The sequence below is a fragment of the Nothoprocta perdicaria genome, unplaced genomic scaffold, assembly GCF_003342845.1.
Source record: "Nothoprocta perdicaria isolate Ctin4 unplaced genomic scaffold, notPer1 scaffold_91, whole genome shotgun sequence".
Lineage (NCBI taxonomy): Eukaryota > Metazoa > Chordata > Aves > Tinamiformes > Tinamidae > Nothoprocta > Nothoprocta perdicaria.
The window spans coordinates 474,579-500,825 of record NW_020456210.1 but is presented as its reverse complement, the minus strand read 5'-3'; the positions used below and the strand labels follow the sequence as shown (position 1 = coordinate 500,825).

At 40.3% G+C, this 26,247-nt stretch overlaps 1 protein-coding gene across 1 annotated transcript in view; it reads left to right on the top strand.

Annotated features, from left to right (window-relative positions):
• The first annotated feature begins 112 nt into the window (after window positions 1-112).
• The window catches only part of TRHDE (thyrotropin releasing hormone degrading enzyme), a 206,747-nt gene continuing 180,612 nt past the window's right edge, over window positions 113-26,247 (top strand). Inside the window, exons 1-2 of the mRNA XM_026052784.1 lie at window positions 113-450; window positions 5,438-5,711. Coding sequence (XP_025908569.1) covers window positions 128-450; window positions 5,438-5,711 — 597 coding nt within the window. The 5' untranslated portion in view covers window positions 113-127. The remainder of the gene's footprint in view (window positions 451-5,437; window positions 5,712-26,247) is intronic.

Genomic DNA, 26,247 nt, shown 5'->3' with positions numbered 1-26,247 from the left:
GGCGGCGGAGCGGGAGCAGGAGGAAAAGGAGGAAGAGGAGGAGGAGGAGTGGAAGCGGCGCCGGGAGCCGCCGCCCTGGGCCCGCGCGCGGCTCCCGCGGCACCTGCGCCCGCTGCACTACAACCTGATGCTGAGCGCCTTCATGGAGAACTTCACCTTCTGCGGCGAGGTGAACGTGCAGCTGGAGGTGCGCAACGCGAGCCGCTACATCGTGCTGCACGCGCACCGCATGCACATCGAGGCCGTGCGCGTGGCCGAGGACAAGCTGGCCGGCGCCGTGCGCGTCGCCAACTTCTTCCTGCACCCGCCCACGCAGGTGTTCGTGGTGGTGCTCAACCGCAGCCTGGAGGCGCAGCGCAGCTACAACCTCAAGATCATCTACAACGCGCTCATCGAGAACGAGCTGCTCGGCTTCTTCCGCAGCTCCTACGTGCTGCACGGCGAGCGCAGGTGGGCGCCGACGGCGCGGGCCGGGCCGGGCCTCGAGGGGGCGGGCGGACGGGCGGGGGGCGGCGCCAGGAGCGCGCGCCGGAGCTGCGGGGCTCCCCGCTTCTCCTCGGGGGCTCCCCGGGCTCTCCTCGGGGCTCCCCGCTTCTCCTCGGGGCTCCTGGGCTCTCCTCCGGGCTCGCTGAGGGAGGCGAAGCCGCTGGCCGAGGGCCCCGCAGCAGGCGCGGCGCTTTACGGCTGCCCCCCGAGCCGTCCCGTGCCGTGCCGTGCCTGGCGCGGTTCGCGGGGGGATCCCTGTCCCGCCTGCACCGGAGCCGGSGCGCATCCCGGTGCGGGAGAGCGGCGCTTCTCCCGCACTCCCGGTCACTCCATACAAGAAGTTGTGCCGGGATGTGGTTTCACAGCAAGCGAATAGATCGAGCTCAGCGGCTGCAGCCGAGTCGCCGCGAATTTGCGCTCTCTGACAAAACGGGCTCAATTTTCACTCTCACGYACGCCAGGATGCGACCTTTAATTAATTATTTATTACTGTAGCTCTCGGGCTAGTATTAAGGCCACGCTTGTGGTAGGTGAGTTATGGAGATCCATTWAAAAGTTTTAAGCACGTTCAGGCACATGATACAGAAGAGCGGTGGGACGGACCTCTCTGTGGTTGTGCTCCTGTGCTCATTATTTTAATKTAATCTGTGTTTTCCTGAAACATCCGTGCAGTTCCAGCTTCTGCCGTGCTCAGTCTGTCTGTTTTATGCTTCACGTGAAGCTGAGAGGCTGTAATTGGAAGATGAAGCCAAAAGAAGGAAGTCAGGCAGAAAAAGAGCACTCCCCAACTTGGTTAAATCAACAGTCCTCATGTTAAAAGATGTCTTTGTCGCTATGGCTACTGAACACTTTAAACAGGCTGTTATTAGAATCACAAACAGGACTGAAATTAAATTTGTATGATTTGTCATCATAGTGAAATTAAGTAGATTTTGAAGAGTGAAGGCTGTAGGAAGAGATGCAGCTAAAATGCCTTTTATTGCTGAGTGCTGAATGACTGGGGTGATCAAGAGTTCTSATCTGTTCTTTTTCGTATAGGTCTATAAGTAGACAAAGTATTGATAATAACAGCAGTGTAATTCTGTCTACAAAAAGAACAAGAAATTATTCAAGCAGTTATTCTGGTATATTTGAACTTTATATAATCGTAAATAAACTCAGGTGCTGCAGTGACATTTCTTCCAAGTTACTGTACTGCACTTCAGGAGTGATAACCTGATAATTATGATGAAAACTTTATTCACTTTTAGAAACACAAAGATAGCTTAAGACATAATTACTGTTACCCAGTACTTCTAGTGTAACTTTTCAGCTACAGGTTGCTCTCTGTTTTTAATATGTCACTCACATATGATTAGATTGGATGARCTAAGAGAGCATTGCTCTGTTGAAATCAATGGTGTTTCCTCCTTACAGCAGCAAAGGGTTTAGCTCTGTCATATTCCTTTCAGGAAACRCTGTTTATAAAACCAGCCGCTATGTGAATCGAGTTTCAGCCATTTAACAGAAAGACTGCTTGTTCTTTGGAGCTGTCACAGGTTTAGTGACTGACTGTAGTATAAAATATACACATTCTAGACCGTGGAACTTCTTTGTTCAGAGTGTGCTCCTGCAATGTAGCAATTTGCATTTTGATTAGTAACTTCATTTGTAGTGTAATGTGGATAACCATTTGTAGTTCTTAAATGTGGACAGTATCTATCATGATAGATTGAATGGCTTCTCTCATGCTCTGAGGGGCTTCGGTGTTTCAGTATAACTTGAGCTTTCTGACATCTTTATATTCGATTAAAATATTGCTACATCATTGGAGTAGTGCTTGCTATAAAAGGAGCTTTAGCATCATTTTTCACTTTTGTGGTGCATGAGAAGTGCAGAACTCTGCTTAACTGTGAGGCTTCACAAACATAATAACACTTTCTGCTTATAATTTCTTTTCCATAAACTGAAATGTTAGTCCAATTTTCTGCTGTCTTCATAGGGGAAAGTCATGTATCAGTCTAAAATGTCCACAGTGGCAGGAAAGTATTTTCTTGTTGAAATCTTTGCACCTTTAATTGAAGGGTAAAATGCAAGTGATAAACTGCAGAGTTATTTTGTGTTACCTCCTAGAATTTACTGGCAATTACCAACAGCATCTATTATAGAGCTTTTGTAGAGTGCCATGATATCCAGGCATAATCTAAATGAGTATCAAACTTCGGCATAAATGAAAAGGAAAAAAAAATATCTTACATCATTCAGGGAAAACAAACAGAGAGATTTTTCCATTTTAACAACTGACATGTCAAAATAGACGAGTTGTTGAGGAAACACATGTCTCCCTCTAATAGATGAGATGGAATTAAAATACCTGCAAATTACTGCCGTGGGTATGCTGAAAAGACAGGCTGCGAGGCTGTCATTCCCAGAAGTACTACTTCTAATGGTGATATTTTTGGGAAATGGAGATAAAAGTGTCAGTGCCCAGAGAGAGATGTAGAGATGAAATACTAAATGTGCTCTTCAGTTTTGTCATGGCATAGAAATTTTGCCTTTTTTTTTTTTTCTCCTCTCCTAAAACAGAGTGAAATAGATGAGCATAAACTTTTTCAGTAACACTTTAGTCTTTGGGGAGCAGATTTCAACTTCCCTTTTATTTATGGTACAACAAGCCAATTCATGTTTAATAGTAAGGCACGGGTTATAAATACCCCTGCTATTCGTAGTTTGATGTATTTTTAGTATGAAATATTGATTGCCTAGTGTTTGCCCAGTTGTTACGTGCGTGTGGGTGTACACATCTGTCTATGTGGATACTGAAGATGCAGAGTATGTCAGTTTTTATTAGCCTGGTGAAGAGGCTGCTTCAATTGCCAAACACAACAAATATTAAAGGAGTGCAGACAGTATCTCTAAGAAGTGAAAGCCAATGCTTCCTTATTTGGAGTGTCAGGATATATAAAGTGTTCYCCTAACTGTGCATTTAGTGTTTGTGCTTATTAAAATTGCTAATTGTGGAAGCAAGTTCTTCATTCTTGCTTCATTAATAAGAGGCCAGTACTGTTTCCATGCTTGCTCGAAGCCCCTCTTGATATCTGTAGCTATTTTGAGTGTGCCCAGAATGCAGAATCAGGCCCATCAGTAATACTTTGCATATAAATTAAGATGCCTTGTTCCTTTTAATAGGCCAATTCAGCTTTGTTGCAGTAGAGCAAATCTACTGATAATAATGGAACTTTGTTGGGTTAATGCTGGAATACCTGAGAGGAACTATATTAAGCAATGTTGTGATTTTTACTAATCGGTGTTTTATGATAGGCGTGAAAAACATAATATTCTGAATTCCTTAAATAGTTAAGAGCCTATTAAAACTTCATTTTTTTTTTTTTAATTTGCAAGACCAATGGTAAAAGCTTCAGTGTGGTATAAGTTTTCAAGTTGTTTTTTTAAAGACTAGCCTTCAATAGGAAACATATATCTAGTTCTATCAGGCGTGGAAGCATTCTAGTAAGATAARAGTATTGTAACGCTCCCAAAAGTTAATTTCTTCATTGCTTTTATAAAATATTGCTATAAAGTATTTGAAAAAATCCCCAAAAGCTGTTAGAAAAAAAAGTGTGTATTTTCTTTCCTAAAGGTTAGCTTTTCTTTTTTCTTTCCTTCCTCCTTCCTCAGCATTATAGACCATCGTATTGCAGAATAACACTTACAGARGGATTTGTAATGGGTTCCATCGTTTTCACTATATATCAAATATATCTAGCCCTCCTCTTCCCATGGAAGAAAAAGAGATTATTAGTCAGCCTGTAAAATTCTGATAAATGTTTACCTGGTATCTGAAATTGCTTGGGTATTACCACTGCTGGAAGCAACAAATGATACATGAACCAACACTGCTCCTCAAACTACTGAAACAACCTACATATATGCTACTTTTATAATTACATATTTGAATCGTAGTTACTTTCTTATCATAAGGATATTTTCTCATCCAGTGTGCCCACAGAAAATAATCCCATGTATCCTGTAGGGTTTTTTTTTACCTTTTAAATGTAACTTTTTCCTGTGAAGAGGTTGTCACATATGTTTTTTTTCTCCATATATATATATATATATATATGTAAAAAAATGTAAGCGCCTACAAAGGTCCATCTACTTGATCTGAATTAAAATCTCCATGGAAAACAGTTACACAATAAAAATTGCCAAAATAAACCTTCCCATTCTGTATTAAGACATAATAAATGCCTTTTTTCTCCCTCAGAGGTCTTTTTGTAATTTGACCCATTAACTGAGAAATTGATTTGTCCTCCATAAAATTCATTTGAAAAGAAAAGCATGTGCAGAAAAAAGAAAAACGGCTCTGTAGATGTTTAATCAGTTGCTTATATTTGTAATTTTGCAAAGCCCACAGAATGTTTTTCATTGGATTTCTCCAGTAACAATAGTGCTGTAGTGTAGTGTGACTCGGAGACCTACATTCAACCAAGACACAAAGAGTCAGCAGTGGAAAATAATGACCCTCTTGAGTGCACTCGGTGAAGATAAGTTCTCATGTCCAATGAAAGGCAAAGTCTGCTAGCAGTGAGATCCCTCAGGTCATTAAATCCTATTTTCTTTTAACTGAAGCCTGAGCTTATTTATTTTAGTCTTTTTCACGTATTGATGAACAAAACTAATGGTGGAGCCTGAGTTTTGATAGTAAGCAAGGGATTATTTATTTAATATCAGTGTGGTGTCTGCAAATCTGTTGAGAGTTCATGGACTTTGTGTTGGTTGCTGTACAGTATGAATGGTAAGAATTCAAACCAAGAAGGACCACACTSATAAAGTAGTATTATACTTCAGTGTTCTTTTTCCTGAAGAAAAGTAGTCAAAGATCATCTTGCTTGGTATGTCTGTGAGCTACCTGCYGCAAGCAATTAGTAATGATTTCTGCTTTGTTTCTTTCTGTTTGCATCCCGTCCAGGTTTCTAGGCGTTACACAGTTTTCTCCAACGCATGCCAGAAAAGCCTTTCCATGCTTTGACGAGCCCATCTACAAGGCCACTTTCAAAATCAGCATCAGGCATCAGGCAACCTACCTGTCTTTGTCCAACATGCCAGTTGAAACTTCYGTTTTTGAAGAGGATGGATGGGTTACAGATCACTTTTCACAGACCCCTCTCATGTCCACATATTACCTAGCTTGGGCTGTGTGCAATTTTACATACCGGGAAACTATCACCAAGAGTGGAGTTGTTGTAAGTATTTTTAATGTTGGATTCAAAGCATTATGTTATTTTTGAAAACCTCATTTCCTTTTCCCTTTTCTTTATTAGTATTTCTAAAATTTGCAAGCTTATTCCAGGATAATGTTTATTATTTGATAGTTTTTAAGGGTCAGTCTCCTTCCTTCAGCGTCCTGCAAGGCTTTCTACCTTAGACCTCCTATGAGCTTGCTATAGACTTTGGTGCTCAAAGAAAGAGTAACTTTCTGGAGCTGTTGTTTCTAAATGGGAAATGGTTCAGGAGTTATGCCATGAAGAAAGAGAAAATCCTTTATTTATGTCACTTTTGCTTTTGTTTACAAATATCAAGCAGAAAACTGTATAACAAGCCAAAATATACATGAGAAATGCTGTCAGCTTAATAGGGTATTTCACAGTGCTGTCATCTTGATTTCTTTCAGGTGAATGTACAGAGAAATGCTGCCTTCTTAGTTGCTCTGAACAACAAAGCAGAGCTAGTTTTGGAAATGGGGGGCTGGGTTGGAGTTTTAGCCTTTTGTCCAGGCAGAGGCTTCTGCAAAGTCTCTGTGACATTGAGCTGTGGCCTGGGGACGTTAGGAGGGACTGCAGGCCTCACTTCCATGGCTGATCAGGACAGGAGATAAGTTTCCATGATCGCTTCAAGCTAGTCTTAGTGTTGAGCTGTCCTGTAGGTAGGAGATCCCACCTTGCTTGAGCGAAGTGTTTTCTTTTCTCCTTTGAGCCAGGACTCAGCCCACGTGATTGGGCTGAAGACTAACCTGATTACCAAAAACTTTCACTTTTTTTTTTTTTTTTTTTAAATAAGTTCTGTGATCCATCTCGTTGTGTGACTACCTGAACATTACCATGGATTCAAGGCTGCACTAAAGGATCCTGGAAGTGTTGTTGTGAATAAGTAGAGAGGGAAAATCATGGAGCTGGATGCCTAGGCTTTGTTCAGTATTTGCAGACTGCTTATCTTGACGAGCAGGATTGCACTGGGGATAAGAACTGGGCACCTCTGGTGGTTTCGCTTCCAGTAACCGTTGAGTGGCTACTGGAAACGGAGATGTGTTCACTGGCTGAAGCCAAACCAGCCTTCTTGGTCAGTACTGAAATAGCTTTTATCTGGGTAGCAGTTTTGTTACAGTGAATGGCAGCTGCTGAAGGATTAGTCTAAAGCTGAGAAATAAGCCRTGTTTTTCTGCTACAGAAAACACTGGTTACTCAGAGTTCTCCTGGAGCTCTAATGAGATGAAGGTTTTAGYGTGTACTCTAGTAGGTCTCATGTTCCTTGTGGTATAATGCAGGGCAGTGCTTGCAAGCTAGTCGTTCATAATGCTACGCTATTATATCACTTCAAAACAACTTAGGTTCGTATTAAAAAGAAAAAAAAAAGAAAAGAAAAACAGCTGCAAGCAGTTCAGCTTCCAGCATCAGTGTAATATATGCAACGCAGAGGACAGACCTCAAGACCATCACTTTGAAAAATACAGGCTATTAGCTCAAGGAGAATCTCATTTTCTTACAGTGGTATTTAGAGCTCATATCCTGAAGGCTTTTGCTGCTTGTATGTTTGATAATCTGAAAGCAGGAGGCTGCTTTTGTCTTGGAGACGATACTTATTACTTTCTGTCATTTCTCATATTAGACAAAACTGTTCTCAAGGCTTTAGGTTTAACAGMAATCTGAACAGAACGTCCGACTATTAATTTGTAAGGAATTTGTGCCAACTGGGACCTTTAGTAATAAAAGCAGATGCAGCTCAAGTCTGGTTCAGCAAATATAGGATATGTATATTCACACTTTACCAGCTTGACTGATACAAAATTTACTTACTAGTTTTCACAATTGTTGGTAGTATCTGCAAGGAGCTGAAGATCAAAACCCTATATGGATTAAGATAGTTTCTTATTCCTAAAGATTATTCTGTCAGTTCAGAGTTTTCTCTCTTGTTTGCTCGTAGTTATGCCTCTATCACAGCCTTGGAAGATTAAAATGTAAGTTGATTAAAGATATTTTGCTGCTTTTTTCAGCTCATTTGTAACCTGATCATCTTCAAAAGTTGTTCAGATTTGCAGAAAGTGTATCTTTCGTAGTATGAATTATAGCAAATACTCTAGGTTAGAGCTATGTTCGTCCAGACAAATTGCTGAGATTAGGCTGCCATCTATTATAATTTCTATGTTGTGGTTCCAGAATTTCTTGGGCATTATGTGGGTGAATTTCAACTTCATTTCCTCTGAACGCTGACACATGCAATTTCAAACTTTTTGTTTTCCTCTGAAGCTATTTTATCACTAAAACTCTAGTGATCCAGTTGTCCATGGCAAGTGAACACCAGTGTGCAGCTAAAGTAAATTTATTTCTAAAAATGTATTAATATTAAAGAGAATTTATCTAACTCTGGCATTTAAACATTGTGGTGAGCAATTTCATACACTGAGGAATCTTCTTTCAKTTAAGGTGGTGTATATTATATTTCTTCTGTAAGTACTTAGAAAACTTTAGCTTTTTGCTTTGATGCTTTGGGAAACTTGGTTTTAATTCACTTTCAGATTTTGACAGAATGTAATACTTAAAATCTCATTCTCTTCCAGTTTACCAGTTAAATTGCTATGGTCAAGGGTAGTTAAACTCCCTGAGGAATAAAAGAAAAGTGAGTTAAAAGCAGGTTTCTTCCTCAAAAGTGCTCATATGTTAACTATTCAGTTTTCTTTCAAAGAGTGACATTGACCTCAAAATTAATTGTAACCTGAGTGTGAGATTCAAATACAAATCAAAATCTAAAAAGAAGCTGACTTCTGTAAAGCTTCGGTAACCAGTATAACCAGTAATATATTATCCTTGCACACATGAAGATGCTGTGTATTTTATAGATAAAATTAATCTGGAAAGGGGAATTAAGGAAAGCAGTGCTCTCTCGGAGCACAGCCGAGTGCATGTGAATYGTTAGCATTACTCTTCAGTCCGTATGGGACTGAATGGAATCTCTTCCAGAGTAAGTAATTTAAAAGCAGTGTTACCTTTTCATATGCATTACAGAGATATAATATGTTGCTCGTATTTGTCTGGGATTGCAGGGAGCAATTCAGAAACCCTGGACTGCCTTTCAGTGAGGGCTTTGTAACTGTGTAAAGAAAGGGCCGTGGTGCAGATCATCTCTACTGCTGCGGGCTAGCAAAGAGTGTAATTCTACCAGGGTGCTGCTTAGGGTAATACATTACACTGAGGCAGTAAGAAWGCCCTTATGACTAAGTTTGGCTAATCTCTGGCTCTGCACTGCACTGCGGATGTGCCAGCTGTAGTCAGTGAAAATCATGGGATATGTGCACTGTCACCTCTGCACAGTGCAGTAATCCAGAAACGCCACTTAACCTTCACACACTGCCTGCTTTTCCTCTCGCCTTGTGCTCTTTAATCATACCTCGTATGAATGTTCTCTGTCAATTATTCTTAAAAGCAAAATACTGCTGACTGTATTACAGTGTCTGCCACATCATCTCTTCCTTCATTATTATCTGTCCTCTCAACCATTTTCCTTCTGTTGTTCCTGTAGTTTTTCCCTGTGTTCTGGCTTTATTTTTAGTCTGCTTGACGTTTAGCTTTGCAGACCCTCTGCTTCTTGTTGTTCCTTAGTCAGATGGGTATGGAAAATCACAACCTCCTGCATGTCTTCTTACTGTCTCTGGTTATTTTTCTTCCTTGCTTTTTATTCTGCTAGATCTCTTTCAGTTAGTGGAAGCAGCAAGGAAGCATTCAGGGAGAAGGCAGAGGATATCAGTAGAGGGGACGTATCATAGGAAAGAGACTTTGCAGGGAGTTTTTCCTGCTACCACCTTTCCTTTTTGCTGTAGGTAGGCTGTGGAGATAAGTATGGAAATGAACTGAGAAGTTGCAGCTTTAAAGTGACAGGCTTTTCTCGGGGGGAATATCTGCTTTTTTAGAAGGAGGAATTGTGAATAGAAAGGAACAGAGTCAGGAGGAGTTCTGGGCGGAGGGGTTAAAACAGCAGCGCAGGCAGCTCTGAAGCAAATCAGAGTGAGTAGCAGCAAAAGGAAGCGACTCTCTGCTGGGGCAATGATGAATGGGAGGAAGAATATTGGTGGAAGTGAGGACTGAAAAGAAGAATTGTGTGTGGCTTCGCTTTTGCTTCTTCCACTGCAGTTCCAAAATGGTTGCGTGGCTGGCAGTGTGTGGGCCTGGTCACCGAGCTTGCTCAGCTGCACGAGGTGGCCTAGCCACGAGGTGTCTGAATCCGTGCTCTGACATTCTGAGGAGGGCCTGTCACTTTAGGATAGGTCTTGGTTTTAGTTTTAGTCATACATTATTGTAGAGTCATCTGTGATGAGTAATTTGTCACAGTGCAGAGAAAGACCTTGAAGCTAAGAGGACCTTATGAGATGAGGCATAACAAAATAGGGCCAAACTTTATTGCACTGCTGTATTGTGTTATTAGTGTTATCTATAATATAATTAGAGATTGTGAAGTCCTGGTTAGAAAAGTTCTTATTTCAGTACTTTTGTACCGTTAACTTTTATCCTGGCTAATGAGGAGGAGGAGCTGTAGCAATCTGAATAAAGGAAAATAAGGGAATTACTGTTTCCWTAGTGCTAACTGGCTTGCAAAAAGCATCTGTAATTCTCCCTGTGCTGAATTTTCTTCAGCTGGAGTTTCATGGGAGCTCACTGAGGTTGGCTTGGCATGACTTGGTTCTGTACCTGTGGAAAATCCTTTTTGCCTTAAAGGGTGAACAGAGTCATAAAAGCAGACTYAGGTCAGAATCATCCCATGTCAAACAGCTCTTATTAGTTTAAGTTGAGCAGCACCATGTGGATGTGTTTTTACACTTGTTCCTAAAGACAAGATGACTGGAAATAGCGTAGCCCTTCATGGGATACTAAAGAGAGAAGGAGACTGYGTGTGCCTTCATGTGCAGTGTGGTTTCCTGCAGCCTGGGTGAGCAGCCTCGGAACACTGGAGAGGTCACTTTCATTAGCAGTTTATTTAAAAAATAAAATCAAACAACAAGAAAACGAAAGCTCAAGTTCCCCCTGCTTCTAAAATTTCAGACTGAATAACTATTCAAAATAACWTTCTTCCCTAGTAGGTTCTGTTAGCTGCTAAAAAGCATTGGTTCTTCTGAAATAACTCTGCATTCATTGTACAGTTCACCCTGTAGCTTTTCAGAGCATAAAATAAGAATTCTGTATTTGAAAAATGTAGTAGTATCTTTATATAATGGCTGTAATGACCTCAAGAGCAGGGATTTTCTGTCAGCTAATGACTACCTGGGCTAAAGGCCTGAGGCTCTGCCTTCAGCTCTCACTGCAGCTGCTAGTTATTAACTGCCAGCAAATGCTTTCTCCTTCAGTTATTATTTATTAATTGGTATTGAAGCAATTATACCCAGATAATTTTTTGTGGGTGAGGAAATTGGCTATAGCAGAATGATTTAGCTATCAAAAGTAGAATTGGTCCTGAATTAAAATGCATTTTCCTTCCTCTGCAACCTGAATTCTGTGCAGTTCTCCTTTTTAAACCCATCTGTATAGGAGAAGTAACTTTTGTTAGCACATCATTTACCACTGGGAGGCCACACATGTATCTGATAAACAGCCAGCTAGTGCAGGCAAGCACCAGGTATAGTTCTCAAAGCTGGTGCGTTGTTGACTTTAACAGTTAATATTTATATGGCATGGAATGCTGCTGTGGTTGTGTTACGATAATACCCATACCTTCTTGGTCCTCACTACGTTTGTCTCACTTTTGCCCTCCTAAATAGCTTTCAGCAAACAGTTAAACCCACACACATTGCAAAGCATTTGATCAGACTCCATGGGAGTTAAGCAGTTGCATTGAACTAGAAAAGCACAAACAAACGTGCAAATGGACAGGTGTTAGTTTTCTTTTGCTTTTATGGCTTTTTCTTTGTAATAGMGAGAGTAAAGGCCAATTCTATGTATACTTAATAGCCAGTTTAGTATGTTGAATAGTTTAGTTAGTTGGAAAGCCCTAATGTGTTAGTAATGCAAAGAAACTGTAATTTTCAATTTTGGAGATGTTTTACCACATCAATGTGCATTTACCTTTAGTATATTAGTTTTTAAATAATGCAGAATAAAAAAAAACATGGCACAAACAAGGAAAAGCCAATGTGATCAGCATCCATGCTAAACTGAATGTGCCAGGGCATCTGTTAAAAAAACATGAAACTGCAAACTTGCAACCCATTGTTATTGATTTCTGGTTGAGTTTGCAAGTCAAATGCACTAGGAAAACACTGTATCTGTATTGTGCTTACTCCTTTAAAAAAATATCTTGGTCAGCACTTGTAGTACATGCAGTATTTAAATGTGAAATTTATTAACATAAACTTTCAGCTGCACACTGGAAAGAATGGCACTGAATTGAAAGACTTGAGATTGGGCATGTCTTGTTTTGTTATTGGCTAGGAAGATCAACTGTAAGCATCAGGTGCTATTCTTCTRCTTTATGTACAGCAGCAAGAGGATTTTTAATCAAAAGGTACAAATCGGTCCCTTAATCCATAGCAAAATATTTAGTTTCTGGCTTGCTGGGAAAACTGGGAGTGGAGCAGGAGGTGGCACGTGCAGTTGTTGCCACAGGCTGCAGCCTTGGTGGAAATTCATTGCTGTCAAGAGCGTTTGCAGAGTCTGTTCTGGCTAGCGAAAAGCAAGAAAGATCCAGGGCTCTTACAGCTTCTGTACTCCTTCCCTGCTRGTGTCTCACAGGAGCTGTGTGAAGTCCCTGCAATTCCTCACATCTCTCACATTGTAAGCAGGGGAAACGAGGCTGAGGTGGTGGAGGAGAGACCCTGCTTTTGCCTTCAGGTTCTAATAAGCTTACACCTGGTAGCAAGTACTGTGAGAATGTAACTCAAAGCATGAGCACCCTAGTTGTGGTCTGCTTTCTAGACTACATTCTTCCCCTGTTTCCTTAGGTCTCTTAGGTGCTGCTGACAGATTTGACTTCATTAACTTACTTGTTAAGGTTGCTTTCCTTTGCACCATYCTGAAATCTGCTTCTGAGGGCAGCAAGACTCTATTAATATGTTTCCATAAGAGTCATGCTGTTTTTATAAAAGCCAAAATGAAGTGCTAAGGAATCTCACCCCAGGACAACAGAGAAGCGAACCATTCCTGCACCAGCCTGAACATCTGTCAGTCAAACCAGTGTTATCCTGTGCCCCTACCAGAGTAGCTGTTCACTACACAGTGAAAATGGGTTACCCAGGCAGGTGTCTTGCCTGACATCTGTTTGAGTGACAGATACAGTATTCGTGAGGCAGGAGAGTGATGTGCTTTTATTTATTTCTGGACCAGTCTCTTCTGCAAGGTATTTTTTTTCTTCTCAGATAAATTTTTAATATTTTTCATACAGAATAATAATAATAATAAATACCCTGTTTGTTCCCATTTGTTATAGCCAGTGAGGGGAAAGAAACTCCTCATGTTAGGGTTTCATAACTGTTGAGTCCAACCCCTCTTYTTGGCAGTCTCTGTAACATTTGCCTTATAAGCTTGGCTTCTACCTGATATAAATATAGTAAATATTACATATATAAAATATAATATTGTTTATAGACTGTATATTTATATATATGTATATATATGTATTTATTGGAAAGCTTAAGCAAAGGCTATCCTATTTTTGTCTTTGCCCTAGTATTTTTTGCTGCCTTGAGTAAGAGTGGTGCTCTGTGGTTAGCTTTATTACTCCCATTAGCACTAGTAGAGGATCAGTCTGTTTACTTTTTATAGATGTGTTCATAGGGTTAACAAGGCTCATTCTTCCAGCTGGGTGCTTTCTCACTTCAGGTACCTTTTCCAAAAACTTTTATGAGCCTGAATGGCAGAGCTTTATAGTATAAATGCACTTTTCCAGTGTCCAGATAGGAAAAGTCTGACTGCGGTTGTTCACATGTTCTTCCCATCTTGACCTTTCTGCTCTTTGAGAGCTATTTGCATGCTGTAAGCTCTGCAGCTCTAGGAATAGCTGCAGTGACACTTAGGCTGGCTGTTTAGTTGTTGASTTTTTTCTATGTAAACCACTGCTTAGGCTGCCTATCTCCTAGAGCACAGCACACGGTGCCAGGGTAGGGAGAGGTGCTGGGAAGCTGGGTGTATGGGCTTGGTTTTGCTAAACGGTACCCTTAGGAAATCCTCAACTGCTCCTTCCTGGCAGTTTTCTGGCTGCCGAGTGCTGTTGAGACACAGCAAAAGCAGCCGGAGATGAGAACTGAGCCTGTTATCTTCTTATTTGGAACAGAATAATTTGAAAGCAGATTATGTTTCTCTTTGAAGGGTAAATGACCTGAAGTGTAATAAGAAAAGTTACCCCGCAGTGGATTATTTTGAAAAATATTTAGCGACGTGTTTTGTTTAACAGCATGCAGCAGTGCTATGTGGCAGTTCAGGAAGGAACGTGAAGACTAACACTTCATTTGAAATGACTAAGTGAGGGAAGGGATAAGAAGCCACATGTAACTATCAGCATTCACTGGGGGCATCTCTGGGGGTCCACACATTTTCCCTCTCCCCCTGGAGTGCGGCGGATGCTTTGGTAGGCACAGCAGCTTGGGACCTCAATTAGAATTCATGTCCCCAGGACAGCAAGCAGTACCTTGGTTAATAAAGATAAAAAGAAGGAAATAAAAGGTGGAGGAGGAAGAAGAGATGTGGAATTCTATGGATTAGTTTCAAAGAAAGAATACCTACCGAGTCACTTCCCTGTTTCCTGTAGTTCTCCAGTCCTGTGGCTAATTAGATCACAGTCCCTGGTTGCACAGCCGTAGCCCATGCTGTGTTTCTTTCTGCTGTGAAGTGTTCCTGTATGTTTAAAATTTTATAGTGTTGTTTTGGAATAAATTCATTGTTTCCCTTTAAGAGGTAGAGAACAAAAGGAGACTTATTTATAGCTTTGGGAAAGTTTGATAGTTTTTTGTCTTACTTGAGTAATTTAGATGTAAGYCCAAATTTATATGGGGGGAATGTTGATGAGTGATAACGTGCACTGCTTCATCTACAATAACATGTCTGAATGCACATATATTCATGAAACAGAAACTTTGGTTATCTCTGTGTTAGAGAGGATTTAAGATATATATAAATAAATATGTTTCCMTCACAGATTAAAGGACATAATTCTCCTTTTAATCCAGTTTTGTGAGCTGGATTCATGTGATGGAAATTGCTTGAATGATGGCCAGGCTTCATTTTGCTGTCTTAATCGACACCTGCCTTCTGTTCCTTAGTTTCCCTGTGTGCTAAAGATGTGTTGARTATGAAGTTATATAGCTAGAGAATGGACTGGTCAAGGGATTATTTATATATTTCAGTCCATGATACTTTTAATAAATCACCTTTTGAGGTAAGCATTGGCAGAGGTATTAGCAGCTTTCTGCTCTGGTTTGGAAGCTCTCCTATGATCAAGTTGTGTGAAAACTGAATTCATACAAACCTTTGTGCATCTGCCTGCACAGAGAGTGTGCCACTATGATGGATACAGATTCTGTGTCTGCCCTTGCACATATTCAAAGACTCTCACGATGCTCGTTGCTAGTGGGAAAACGAATGCATATTATTTCTCTATTCCCCTTCTTCCTTTTGAAGCACCAGAGACTCCTCTTACAACCTGAAACTATTTTTTTTTCAATCTGAGGTTTACGTAAGGTTTTCTATGGCACGGTGATTTTTAAACCCATAAAAAGTAAACTGGTAGTTGCTTTTTGTGTCTCTTTACATTGTGTCTYTATACATTGCTTTACATTTTTGTGTCTCTATGCATTGCTTTCCTGGAAGATGTTCAGAGTTTATTCTTGAGCCAAGGGCTCAAGCATTGGGCTGAACTGTAAGTTTAGGCAGTTAATATAAGCAAAAGGTCTAAAATTACATAGCAGTCACCTTTTGACCCTGATGATCACCTGTTAGGAAGTTTTAATAAGTAAAAGATCAGGAAATAGAGTAGACTCCTGTAAGTTTCTGCTCAAAAACATGACATCCGTTTTACGTGAGGATAACAATAAGTATATTGAAATGTATAGGTCCCAAGACAGCAGAAGGGTGACTTCCCTAGAGAAAGCTTGAAAAATTCCTTGTCTCATGTTGCAGAATCACAGAATGGTTGAATTTGGAAAGGGACCTTTGGAGGACATCTAGTACAACTCCCTCTGCTCAAGCAGTCGCCTACAACAGGATCCCCAGGATCATGTCTAGATGGCTTTGAAAGTTTCCAGGGATGAAGACTCCATAATCTCTCTGGGCAACTTGTTCTGGTATTAAAGACTGGCTTGTGATGGTATTCACAGTATTGGTCATTTAGAGTTGCTAAGGAAAGTGCTAAATGATTTGTCTGCTGAGTGGAGTTACACACTGTTCTGGCCACAAGAAACATGTGAGGCACGTGGAGGAGATAGGGTGGTAGGTTAGCRCTAGGAAGGTAGTGTGAATGTTCTGAAAACATGCAGAAGCATGACCAAGCTGGAAAAAGTTTAGAACTAGAGGAGAGGGCCGCCAACTGAAGCACCAAAAGTTCCATCGGAACTTGAGGAAAAATTTCTTAACAGTGAGGGTGACAGAGCCCTGGATCAGGCTGCCCAGGGAGGTTGTGGAGTCTCCTTCTCTAGAGGTCTTCCAAAGCCACTTCCAAAGCAGCYCTGTGCCGCACGCTCTAGGTGACCCTGTGTGTGCAGGGAGGTTGAACAAGATGATCTCTAGAGGTCCCTTCCAACCTTAAGGATTCCATGATTCTAAGGGAAGGGTGATAAAGAGGTCCAACTTCCAGAAAGCCTGGGACTGCTTGCTCTTAACTTTGAAATGCTTAACTAGTTGTGTATGTGAGCTGCTTGAGCAGCAGAAAAAGTCCAGAGAAGGCATAATTTATGTATGGAAATAAGGATTTGTAATTTGCATGGTTATAATAGGATATATTATAGCATTTGTCTTTACTACAAAATACTGTGATGAGTCACATAGGACTAGGAACGATTATACTACCATAAAGTATTTCAAGGATAAAAAGGATCAGTGAATCATAGTGCAGCTGGTAATGCAGAGTTGCCTGGTGTCATAGTTTTGTTATGCAGAAATTGATGGATAAGGAGAAATATCCCCAATGCTGTTTTGTATGTACATAAGTTCTTTAATGATGCTTAAAGTATTTAAATGTATTTAATCATTCCAGCCATTCCTGAACTAAGTTGCCAGTGATGCTTTTCAGTACCTGCATGAGGAAGTCCAGAATAAAACTAACTTCCTACAGAGTCCATCTGCTCTGAAAGATGCTTTCTGTCAAATGCAGAGGAGATTTMCTGATGCTGGGCAGTTTTCATAAGGTTGAATAACCGTAATGGTTAGGGTAACATTTACAAGCTGCGTCACCTAAACTTAGACCACCCCTCTTTACCCTGAGACGACATTGCCTGTTGTCTTMCGTGGTTGCCTTGTAGTATGTTATCAGTTTAGACCAGAGCAGATCGTTCAAATTGAAGGATTTCTGGTTTTTGTTCATCAGGWGAAGTTCAGATAATTTTGCTCAGCCTTAGGTTGTGTTTGGTGTAACTGAAGGCTGCTACTGGAAAGAGTTGTCCTCATCCTTCCCTGCACACTTATGCTGTATCATTTCCATCAGATCTAGTGATCTGTGGCTAAACCAGTCAGCCCACTCGGTGACACAGGCCAAAGGAGAACTAACCCAAAAATGTATTAATGCATGTGCACTGAACTGTCTTGCTCAATGTGTATGTGGTCTGTGGGTCCGCTCGGGAAGAGGAGGAAAATCATGACTACCCTTTTTAGTGATACACCAACATATCTTTGGATTAAGTGCAGTATAAAACTGCCTATGGAAGAATTTTGCAAAACTTGCCCYATGTTAGCATTGCTGTATCATGTCCAAACTACTTTTGCTATTACTCACATGAACAAGTTAAAGCCAGGTGATTAATGTGTGTTTATTATAAGCAAGGCCTTTAACAGAGCATGGTGCTTTTGGTTTTACCATTTTCTCCATCTGTACCTTAATAGCAATCCACTGCCAGTTGGATTCCAGTTGCCTTGGTCACTGTTTGCAGCGGTAAGACTGTATTCCCACAGAAGGTGGTGTGGGAGGTACCCACAGCCACAGCTGGCCTTCAGGTCTTGTGCTAGATTATACTTAACTTTTGAAAAGACTGAAAAGAAAACTTAATTATTGTAGAGAGAGCCACACTGAATAAAGATTGTTTAGCCCCGCAGAGTATGGAGATTAATTTAAAGAAGGTCACCAAGAGCTATTCCTAGGTTCTAGATATAGGTGGCTCTGGTCTGGAGTTGTACATGGAACTCTGGTTCTGTTGCTGCTGAAGGGCTTCCTCTCCATGAATGTGTATTATGTGTTTAGGAAGTGTTGGACTTCGCTCTCCATAACAATCAGCAGCAACAAGATCGATTTTACTTASGTGTCTTGTGAAAAAGCTTTTTTCCTCTTACGTTTTAATGCATCTACTCCATGTTTTCCCCCATTTGTGTCCCTCACCTTTTGTTGTGAGGAGCAGCCACTGGTTGTTCTTTGTTTCCTATGCACTAGCCCTGATTTTCTAGACCGTTTAGCTGTCTTTGTTTTCAGAGCTCAAAATAGTTAATCTCCCCGTGTATGGGTTTCATTTCCTATCTCCGTATTCCTGCGACCCCTCTCTGTGCATTTCCAGTTCTGCGGTGTCTTTTTTTTTTTCTTTTTTTGAAAGGGTGAATGGGAAGGAGGTGCCACAATTAATTATCTGCAGATCTGTTTACTGTGACATAATGATGTCTTCGTTTTTGTTCTTTATTCTTGCCTTCTTTGTTTGTAACATTATGTTTGCCTATTAAATGTCTGCTAAGCACTGGGCTGGTGTTTTCAGAGCTGTCCGCAGTGCTCAAAGACTTCTTCCCTGTGTTGTTGTAGTTAATTTAGACTCCATCACAGTGGGTTTTTTTGCATCAGTTTGCGCTTAACAGAATTAAATTTAATGTGCCATTTTATCAGACAACTGCTCCTTGCAGCATTTTTTTACACGTGACTATCCTGAATAATTTTGTACATTCTACACATTTTTCCAACTCTATGTCCCTGTCAGTTCTGGACACATTCCTTACTGCTTATCTGTGCTGGTATGGCAGAATAGTTTGTGACTAGCAAGAAAATGGCAGTTGGATATTTTATTTTGTGTCAGGAAACTTTCAGGCAACTTCCCTGAAAACTTTTGCTGAAAAAGGTTCAAAGTGAACCTAACTAGGTGAATAGAAATTACAAAGTTTGTTACTAACAGGCATAGGTAAGCATGGTTCAGGTCACTGCTGTGTAAGAATTAGAGTAGCATTAGTGGCTGCAAGACAGTTTGTCACTGATGAAGTTCACCAACATTATAAATACTTTGCAAATATATTTTAGAGTTTATGCCTTAAGTAATATTTAAGAGTAACTCTTGTAATCTTGATGCAAGTGAAATTCCTATTGGATATAATTTGCAAGAGGGAAAGAAAAAAAGAATGAAAACAATATAAAGCATTAAAAAAAGACAAAAAAAAAAAAGGACAATTGAATATATAATTACTTTATACTTTTACACAACTTCTAAAGCAGATTTAAAAGTGGAAGTGGCTTTTACCTTAAGATTTCTGTAGCTGTGAGTGCTTTCAAGGGAGGATACAGAGAGAAGGAACTAAAAACCTCAGAATAGATATCGTATTTTATTCCTTGTTTCAAAGCATCTAAAACTGATTTTTTAAATTTTTTTTTCTTGTTTCTTTTTTAGTGTGCTAACAAAATAAGTCTTTGCCTAAGATTTAGATGGCAATGGCCACTAGCACTCAAACCAATTTTTTTTTTAATTCAGTAGCATGACTTATATTTGTAAAAGGTAGTCTTTAAATCATAAGTTTTATAGCAATTTTACATCACACTGGCCAAATGGTCTAAACAGGTATGCAAATTGTGTGCTTTTCAAATCATGCAGATTTATAGTAGAAAGGAGTACAGCACTGAAGCATAGGTAGGAACAGTCTTTTCAGTGAATAGTGAATTTTGGTTCAATATGTTGAATAGTTTTGCCTGAAATACAGTCATGAGTGAGATCAAGAGTCACAAAATGGCCAATGGATAATGTATACTTTTTTTTTTTTTTTTTTAACATCAAGTAACTCAGGATAAAATACTTGGCCAGGACCCAGGAGATGTGAGTTGTAAATTCTCCTTATTTACGGATGTTCAAGCCCACTCATCGTGTTTTCTTGAAAGTGCCAATATGCTGGTATTACCTAACAGAATGTTGTCCCTTCTCTTTCTGGTACTTTAAAAATTTATTTTTCACTTCTTTAACAAGCAGTGCTAGAGAGAAACTTCATGTAGCGGAGAGATGGGATACCTTTGTCCCAGTCCTCATTCTCTTTTTTTGTTTCTCTTCACCAGGAGCAATTTCAACAGGAGGAAATGAGAGTATTATTTTTAAAGGTTTGGTGCAGAAGAGAAGTGAATTCCCAGTTTTGTTCCCCCTATCCCTGGTTAACAAGTCCAAATGAAATTCTAAGCATGAGTGATGTCCAGGCTTCCACTGTAGCATAGGCTAATCTTGCCCATACAGCTAGTGGTTCAAATGATTTGTTGTAGATACCTCTTTTAGAGAGCATCTGATTTTGTTGCCTTCACTGACTAATAACAAGAGCCTGGATATCATCTCATATGGAGATGTTTGCACATCCCTTGTGAGTTGCAAACACACTTGCAATAGTAGAATACTGGGAAGATTTTTTATTTGTTCCTATTTTCCTGATTTTTTTKGAAATATTTCTACAAATTCAGCAAGTTTAATAAAAAGAAGGCACTCTAGAAAGCTTGTGATTCTGATATGTGTAAAATCGTTTTTGCATTGGTCTGCGTGTGTGCATGGTGTGTTTTGGTTTATAACTAACGCTGCAGTGACAGAAAGATTTTTCCTCTCCTTAAAAGAAGGCAAATAAGAACCATGAAAGAAACATAATACCAATGTCTGACATTTCTGCCTAGCCTTGAGAAGGACAGGTAGTAAGGTCTTTAACTGATCTCTATATACCTGGACAGTGCCAAATAYACAGCTTTTGTGGGAACTCCAAAATGGAAAAATCTCAGATATTCCACACCTGAACTTTTCACCTGAAAGAGGCTGTATGTGATTTTGTACCATTTTCTGCTCATCAGCATTCAGCAACACTGCAGGACAGAGGAAAAATACAGAAATATAAGAAAAGAGATAAAAGGAGACTGAGAGCTGAGAAAAGATAAATGACTTTGCTGTCTGTGCAGTATAATGAAAATGAAATCAGTGCTTGGCAATGCACAATTGCCCAGTACTGTTAGTCCCAGGCTGTGTTTTAAGTGAAATATATGTATTTTGTATTTTATTTCTGTATTCACATAGAGATAAGTGACTTTGTTATTAGTTGATTGCAATGGAAATAGAGGTTTTGGTTCTACAAAAGCGTAAGAATGTGACTTTTTGTGTTCAGTGTCTGCTCAGTTATTGGTTTTGTCAATAAAAGGATTTTGTTGTTGTGRAGGTAAGGCCCCTCTTTGTCTTGTTCAGGGCCGGGTATAAAAAGATTGCACAAGCAGGATGTATACTTACCTTAAAGACATAAAAACATGTGTTTAGTGGCTGACACACACAGAAGATAGCTGGGACATAACGAACTGGTAGGCTCAGCATTAGCTGCTCCCATCACGGATGGGACACCCATGATCTTTGCTGGCCTGGCAGGCATTCATCAGGAGCAGAAGGGTTGTCCTGCATCGTTCCCCTCAACAGACCCTCTGTGTTGCTGCGCTGCTGTTTTCCATTAGCTCTTACACTCCCAATACTGGAGTTGATGATTCCTAACAGGGTGGACTAACCTCTTTTGTTTGTTTGTTTGTTTCTTTTTTTTTTTTTCCTCTTTTCCCTCTTCCTCTCTTCTTGATGGTTTTACACCTTGCTATCTTGGTGTTTTCCTCTTGAACCCCTTAGCTACTGATGATCCTGTCTTGACAATCCCACCCCCCTGTAACTTTTACTTTTTAATTTTCCTATAGAGTTTCCTGTCACTCTTATGCAGCAGTTGCACGGAGTTAGACCTTGGTGTGCAAGCAGCTAAACCTGCTGGTGGGAAAGCTTACAGCAAAGAGAGGGTGGTAGGCCATAATGGAAGTATTTGCATGACTGAATTATGTTTCTAATTAAAAGTAGTATTAATTTTTTTAACAGATTACAATTTCATTTTATTAAAAGAAGTAATAAAATATACCTTCTCAATGTGATTTTCAAATACTTTTCACAATACTGTGTGTGAAATACACAGTGGAAGCATAATTGGTTTTAGAATGTGCTTATACTGGAATAAAAACACAAAAAGGAGTCAACAACAACTTTGAAAGACTTCTGCAAATTTGCATTTCGTTCCAGATTGGATCTGACAATGTACCTTTAATGAACTTGGCCTTGAACATCTGCAAACTGCTTGCAAGCTGGAATTTTCTTTTTTAATAGCTGACTGTGGAATCACAGCCTTTGTAATCACTGACGCTGTGTCTCCACAGTACCTATTTGCAATATAATAATATAAGCATAATAGTAGCAATAATAAAATCCCTTCCTTCGCGGTTTAAACTCAGCATTCTGGACAGTGTGTTATAGCAGTGTCATGTGCTGTTAGCTGATTATCCTGGCCCATGGATGACTGCAAATGGCTTCCAAGCCCCATGTACTACTGACAGTACGCTCCTTTTCTGGGTTATTCCCTTCGAGTTTCTTCGTTTTAATAAGTGATCCCAGAATCCACAAGCRTACAGGAAACTTGTGTCCCAGCCCTCCTTTAAGATGTGATTTAAAATATACAGGACTGTCATAAGCAGTGTTTTGTGCTCACAGAAGAAACTTGGGATACTTCTAATTCACTCATCACAAGAGATAAACGAGGCAGAGTTGCTCACAGGATCATCCTTTTTTGTCCATGCCTGTACTTCTAAATATTCACCGTGATAGGGATTAATCCTGAAATGCATCTCTGTGAATGCAGTGCCATGTACAGACATGAAAGCTAATAGTGTGTGAGGTAGCAGAGATAGCTAACTTACCCACTGAAAGGGTAAGTAATTAGTAAATCACTAATTTAAATGGCGAGGCTGTATAGTTGTGACCATGCTGTGTGACGTGGGAGCAAGCACATCCCAAATCAATGTTAACAGAGGAACCAAGTTTTCACTTATCCTCTCCTGCCTACATATGTGTGTATTTATTCACCACATATGTGCAAATTAAATTACCTTTCAATTTGGAATATTGCCCTTGACACTTCACCTAGTATGGGTGCCTTTAAAAATCAGTGTTCAGTGTGGGCAAACCCTTAATCTTGTGTTTGTCTTCTTGGCTCCTTTTCCTTTATAATCCGCAGCACCAAAAGGGAGTGCGGGATACCAGCTTTGCCTTGCTGTGCTTACTGRCTCGCTCATGTGAGTGAGATAACAACTCAATGCGTTTCGGTAATTCCTAAGCCCTCAATGACCCAGGATTTGGAGTTTTTTTCCAAACCACCTGCTCTTTCTACCATACAATATTTCAGTTTTCATGAGCTTAAAGCCTGGCTGTTGAAYGTGGCTATTTTTGCATTTGATATTGTCCTAGGGCTTTCAGAAAGCCCATTGCTCTRGGCCCAGGAGTCTGAAAAACCCATTAATCTCAGCAGTGATGACAAAGCAGAATTCAGCATTCAAAGACAAGTTGCATCTCAGGGTCCTGAACAAATGTGCCTTGCAGCGTGTGCTGGTGGAACTTGCTTCCAGGAAGACCGGAGCAGCATCCGGCACTGCTGCTTGAGGGTCTGATGATGGGAAGGAATGAAGAGAATGATGGCTGTGGAGCTTATGCTGTAGTATTTGACCCCTTTCCTGTGGTGGCATGAGATGAATGAAGCACGTCTGTGCTTCTCGGGGAGACGAGTAATCCTCAGTAGAGCACGGTGCAGTGATCCTTTAATTGGCACCGATTTAGCCATCTCTGGAAGCGAGGGTAGGATAGCGGTRTCAGCAGAGCATCATGTCCCTGGTCACTTACTCTGCTGAGAGTCAGGGCTCATTAGCTGAGCGGAGGAGAGGGTCTGAGCGGGCACCCAGGCTGCTTCTGTCTGCACGTGTCCTCTCCTCGAAACGCAGACTGCTTTGTGAGACTGTGCTCAATGCTATCGTGTGGAGATATGTATATATATATGTATATTTCTTCAGTGGTAAGGCATTTTCGTTTGCTAGGAAGAAAAACAGGTGAAATGCACCAGTAATCAAGGTAGTGCTCAGTCTGCTAACCTTTTTATTTTTCTATAAGTAAAATGAATGGGCACAGATCACATGCAGCTGTGAAAGTTGAAAGACTGGAGTGTATGGAGGCACTTGTGAACAGCGGCTCGTTCTGCAGTGTTGGGAAGTCTCTGGATGCATCAGCGGGATGCTGACTGCAGAGAGCCCGCTCATGGGGTTAATCCCTTGGGAGACTAATGAGGCGATTGACTGGTCCTTGAACCAGGGAGCACTTTCAACTTCAGCCTTTAGTTTAAGAAGGAGTCAATCAGTGGTGGCAGCAGTAGAATCCAGCGGTGATGGGATTTTTCCCTGGGATTTCTTTCRTTCCTTCATGTTTTTTTGTTCTTGTTCTCTGTCTAATAGGAAGCTGTAGCTTTGAAGGCCCTCATGGGAAAAACACAGTAGATGTTTTAGAGCAATTGCACCAAGCTGCTTGGGAGCTTCAGGGAAACTGGCAGTAGAATATTAGTYGGTAATATTTATAAAAGTGTTTTCTTAGAAGCTTCCAGTAACAGTTTTGTTCATTTCAGAGGTTGATCTGAAGCCTCTCAATAGGGTATTAGTTTAGACTTTCCTCTGCCTAGTTCTTTAAMCYCCCCCCCTCTTTTTTTTTTTAATAACCTTCCTACATCCCCATGGTATTACTTGCTGTTTTCTTATTACAGAAGACAAATTTTAAGAAGCAAGGACTGCTGATCCTCACTGATACTTTGTTGTCAAATAATTAAAGATTTGCAGTTGTCARTCTGGGTGCCTAGAGGTGTGAATACAACCTGTGTATCAGGTTGTAGGCACAGTTTATTCTGTGGGCACAGATACGATGAGAGCAAATAAAATCTGCCCTTTTAAAGGTTTGTCTCACATGATGTAGTCAGTCTCCTGAGAGGGAATGGTGCCCAAAACTAAACTGTTAGAAAGGAAGAGATTAATGGAGCTGTTCTGTTGACATGACTGTTATCTGGGAAGCTAAGGAAGGGAATAGTGTTCTTCATCAGCTAAGAGAAGGGAAGGAAGGATTGTTCAAACAAGGATGTTCTGCTCGAGTATCAGTGAAAAAATATATTTATGCAGTCTGTTGTACTAGGAATGGAAGAAAAGATTGAGGCAAAGATGCCGCAAAACCTTTGGCTTCCCATTTGGTTGCTTGGCTGCTTAAAGCCTAAGGTTTTAGTGCAAACTGAGTTTTGCTAGTGGTGTGACATCCATGCTTGCAGTKTCTGAGAGTTTGTAAGTATATATAGGTCTCAGAAATAAGTCTCTTCTATCTACCTTCCTGCAGCCTGTTGGACCTGGCCGTTGGCATTTTGTTAGCGAGCTTCCTGGGGAAGGAATTGCTTTGACTTTTTTTTGTAGGAAAGAGTTCTAATCTTGTTTCTTCCCTTGAGATATTACCCTGTTATGAACAAACTATTAATCTAATGCTAACCAGGAAGTCGATATGAATAAGCAGATTGCCTCTYATTAATTTTTTTCAGCATCTCAGGGAGATGAGTGGGGTGGTGATCAAGTCCAAGTTTAGTCTCACCTAGTGGTTTGACTGATTGGATAGTTGTCCAGTCACAAAGCAGATGTGGTAGCTGAACAGTGGCTGATCAGAAAGTGTTAACAAATTGGTACTCAGCTTTTCCATTAGATATGCAGGGGACATCACTGAATAACTTGCATTTTTCTAATAAGAAACGTATCCCAGGTAGTGGAGATTTAAAGATGGAGGATGTAATTTAAATGATAAAATGTGCAAAATTTAATTTTCACAGTCAAGCATCTGAGCATTTCATATATTGGAAGTGATTTGATTAATAACCCCACGGTTAAACATTTTATAGTATTTTCATTTTAATTTAAACAATTCACATATTCTTATATTAATTTATATTCTGTAGATTAAAACTAGCATTTCTCAGCCTCTTGTTTATTGTCTTTGTCAAAATCGGTGCATGTCAGAATACTAGGATTTTGCAGCTTTTTCTCTTGCGGGCAGCAAAAAGCCTCTGTTTGCCAGTTTAGATTCTTTGTGTGTGTATGATCTGCCACCTCTCATCTGTATCTCTGCTGGCTGCTGTTTAGCCAGTTAATCACTTTGATCCCTGGTTGTGGCCTTGATCTTTCTCAAATGGGAGTCCTCAGATAGGAATAATGCGCTAATTGATTTAGTCCTTCTATTTTTCTTTCTCTGTTTAGAATTGTCATTTGCCTTCAAATGTTTTT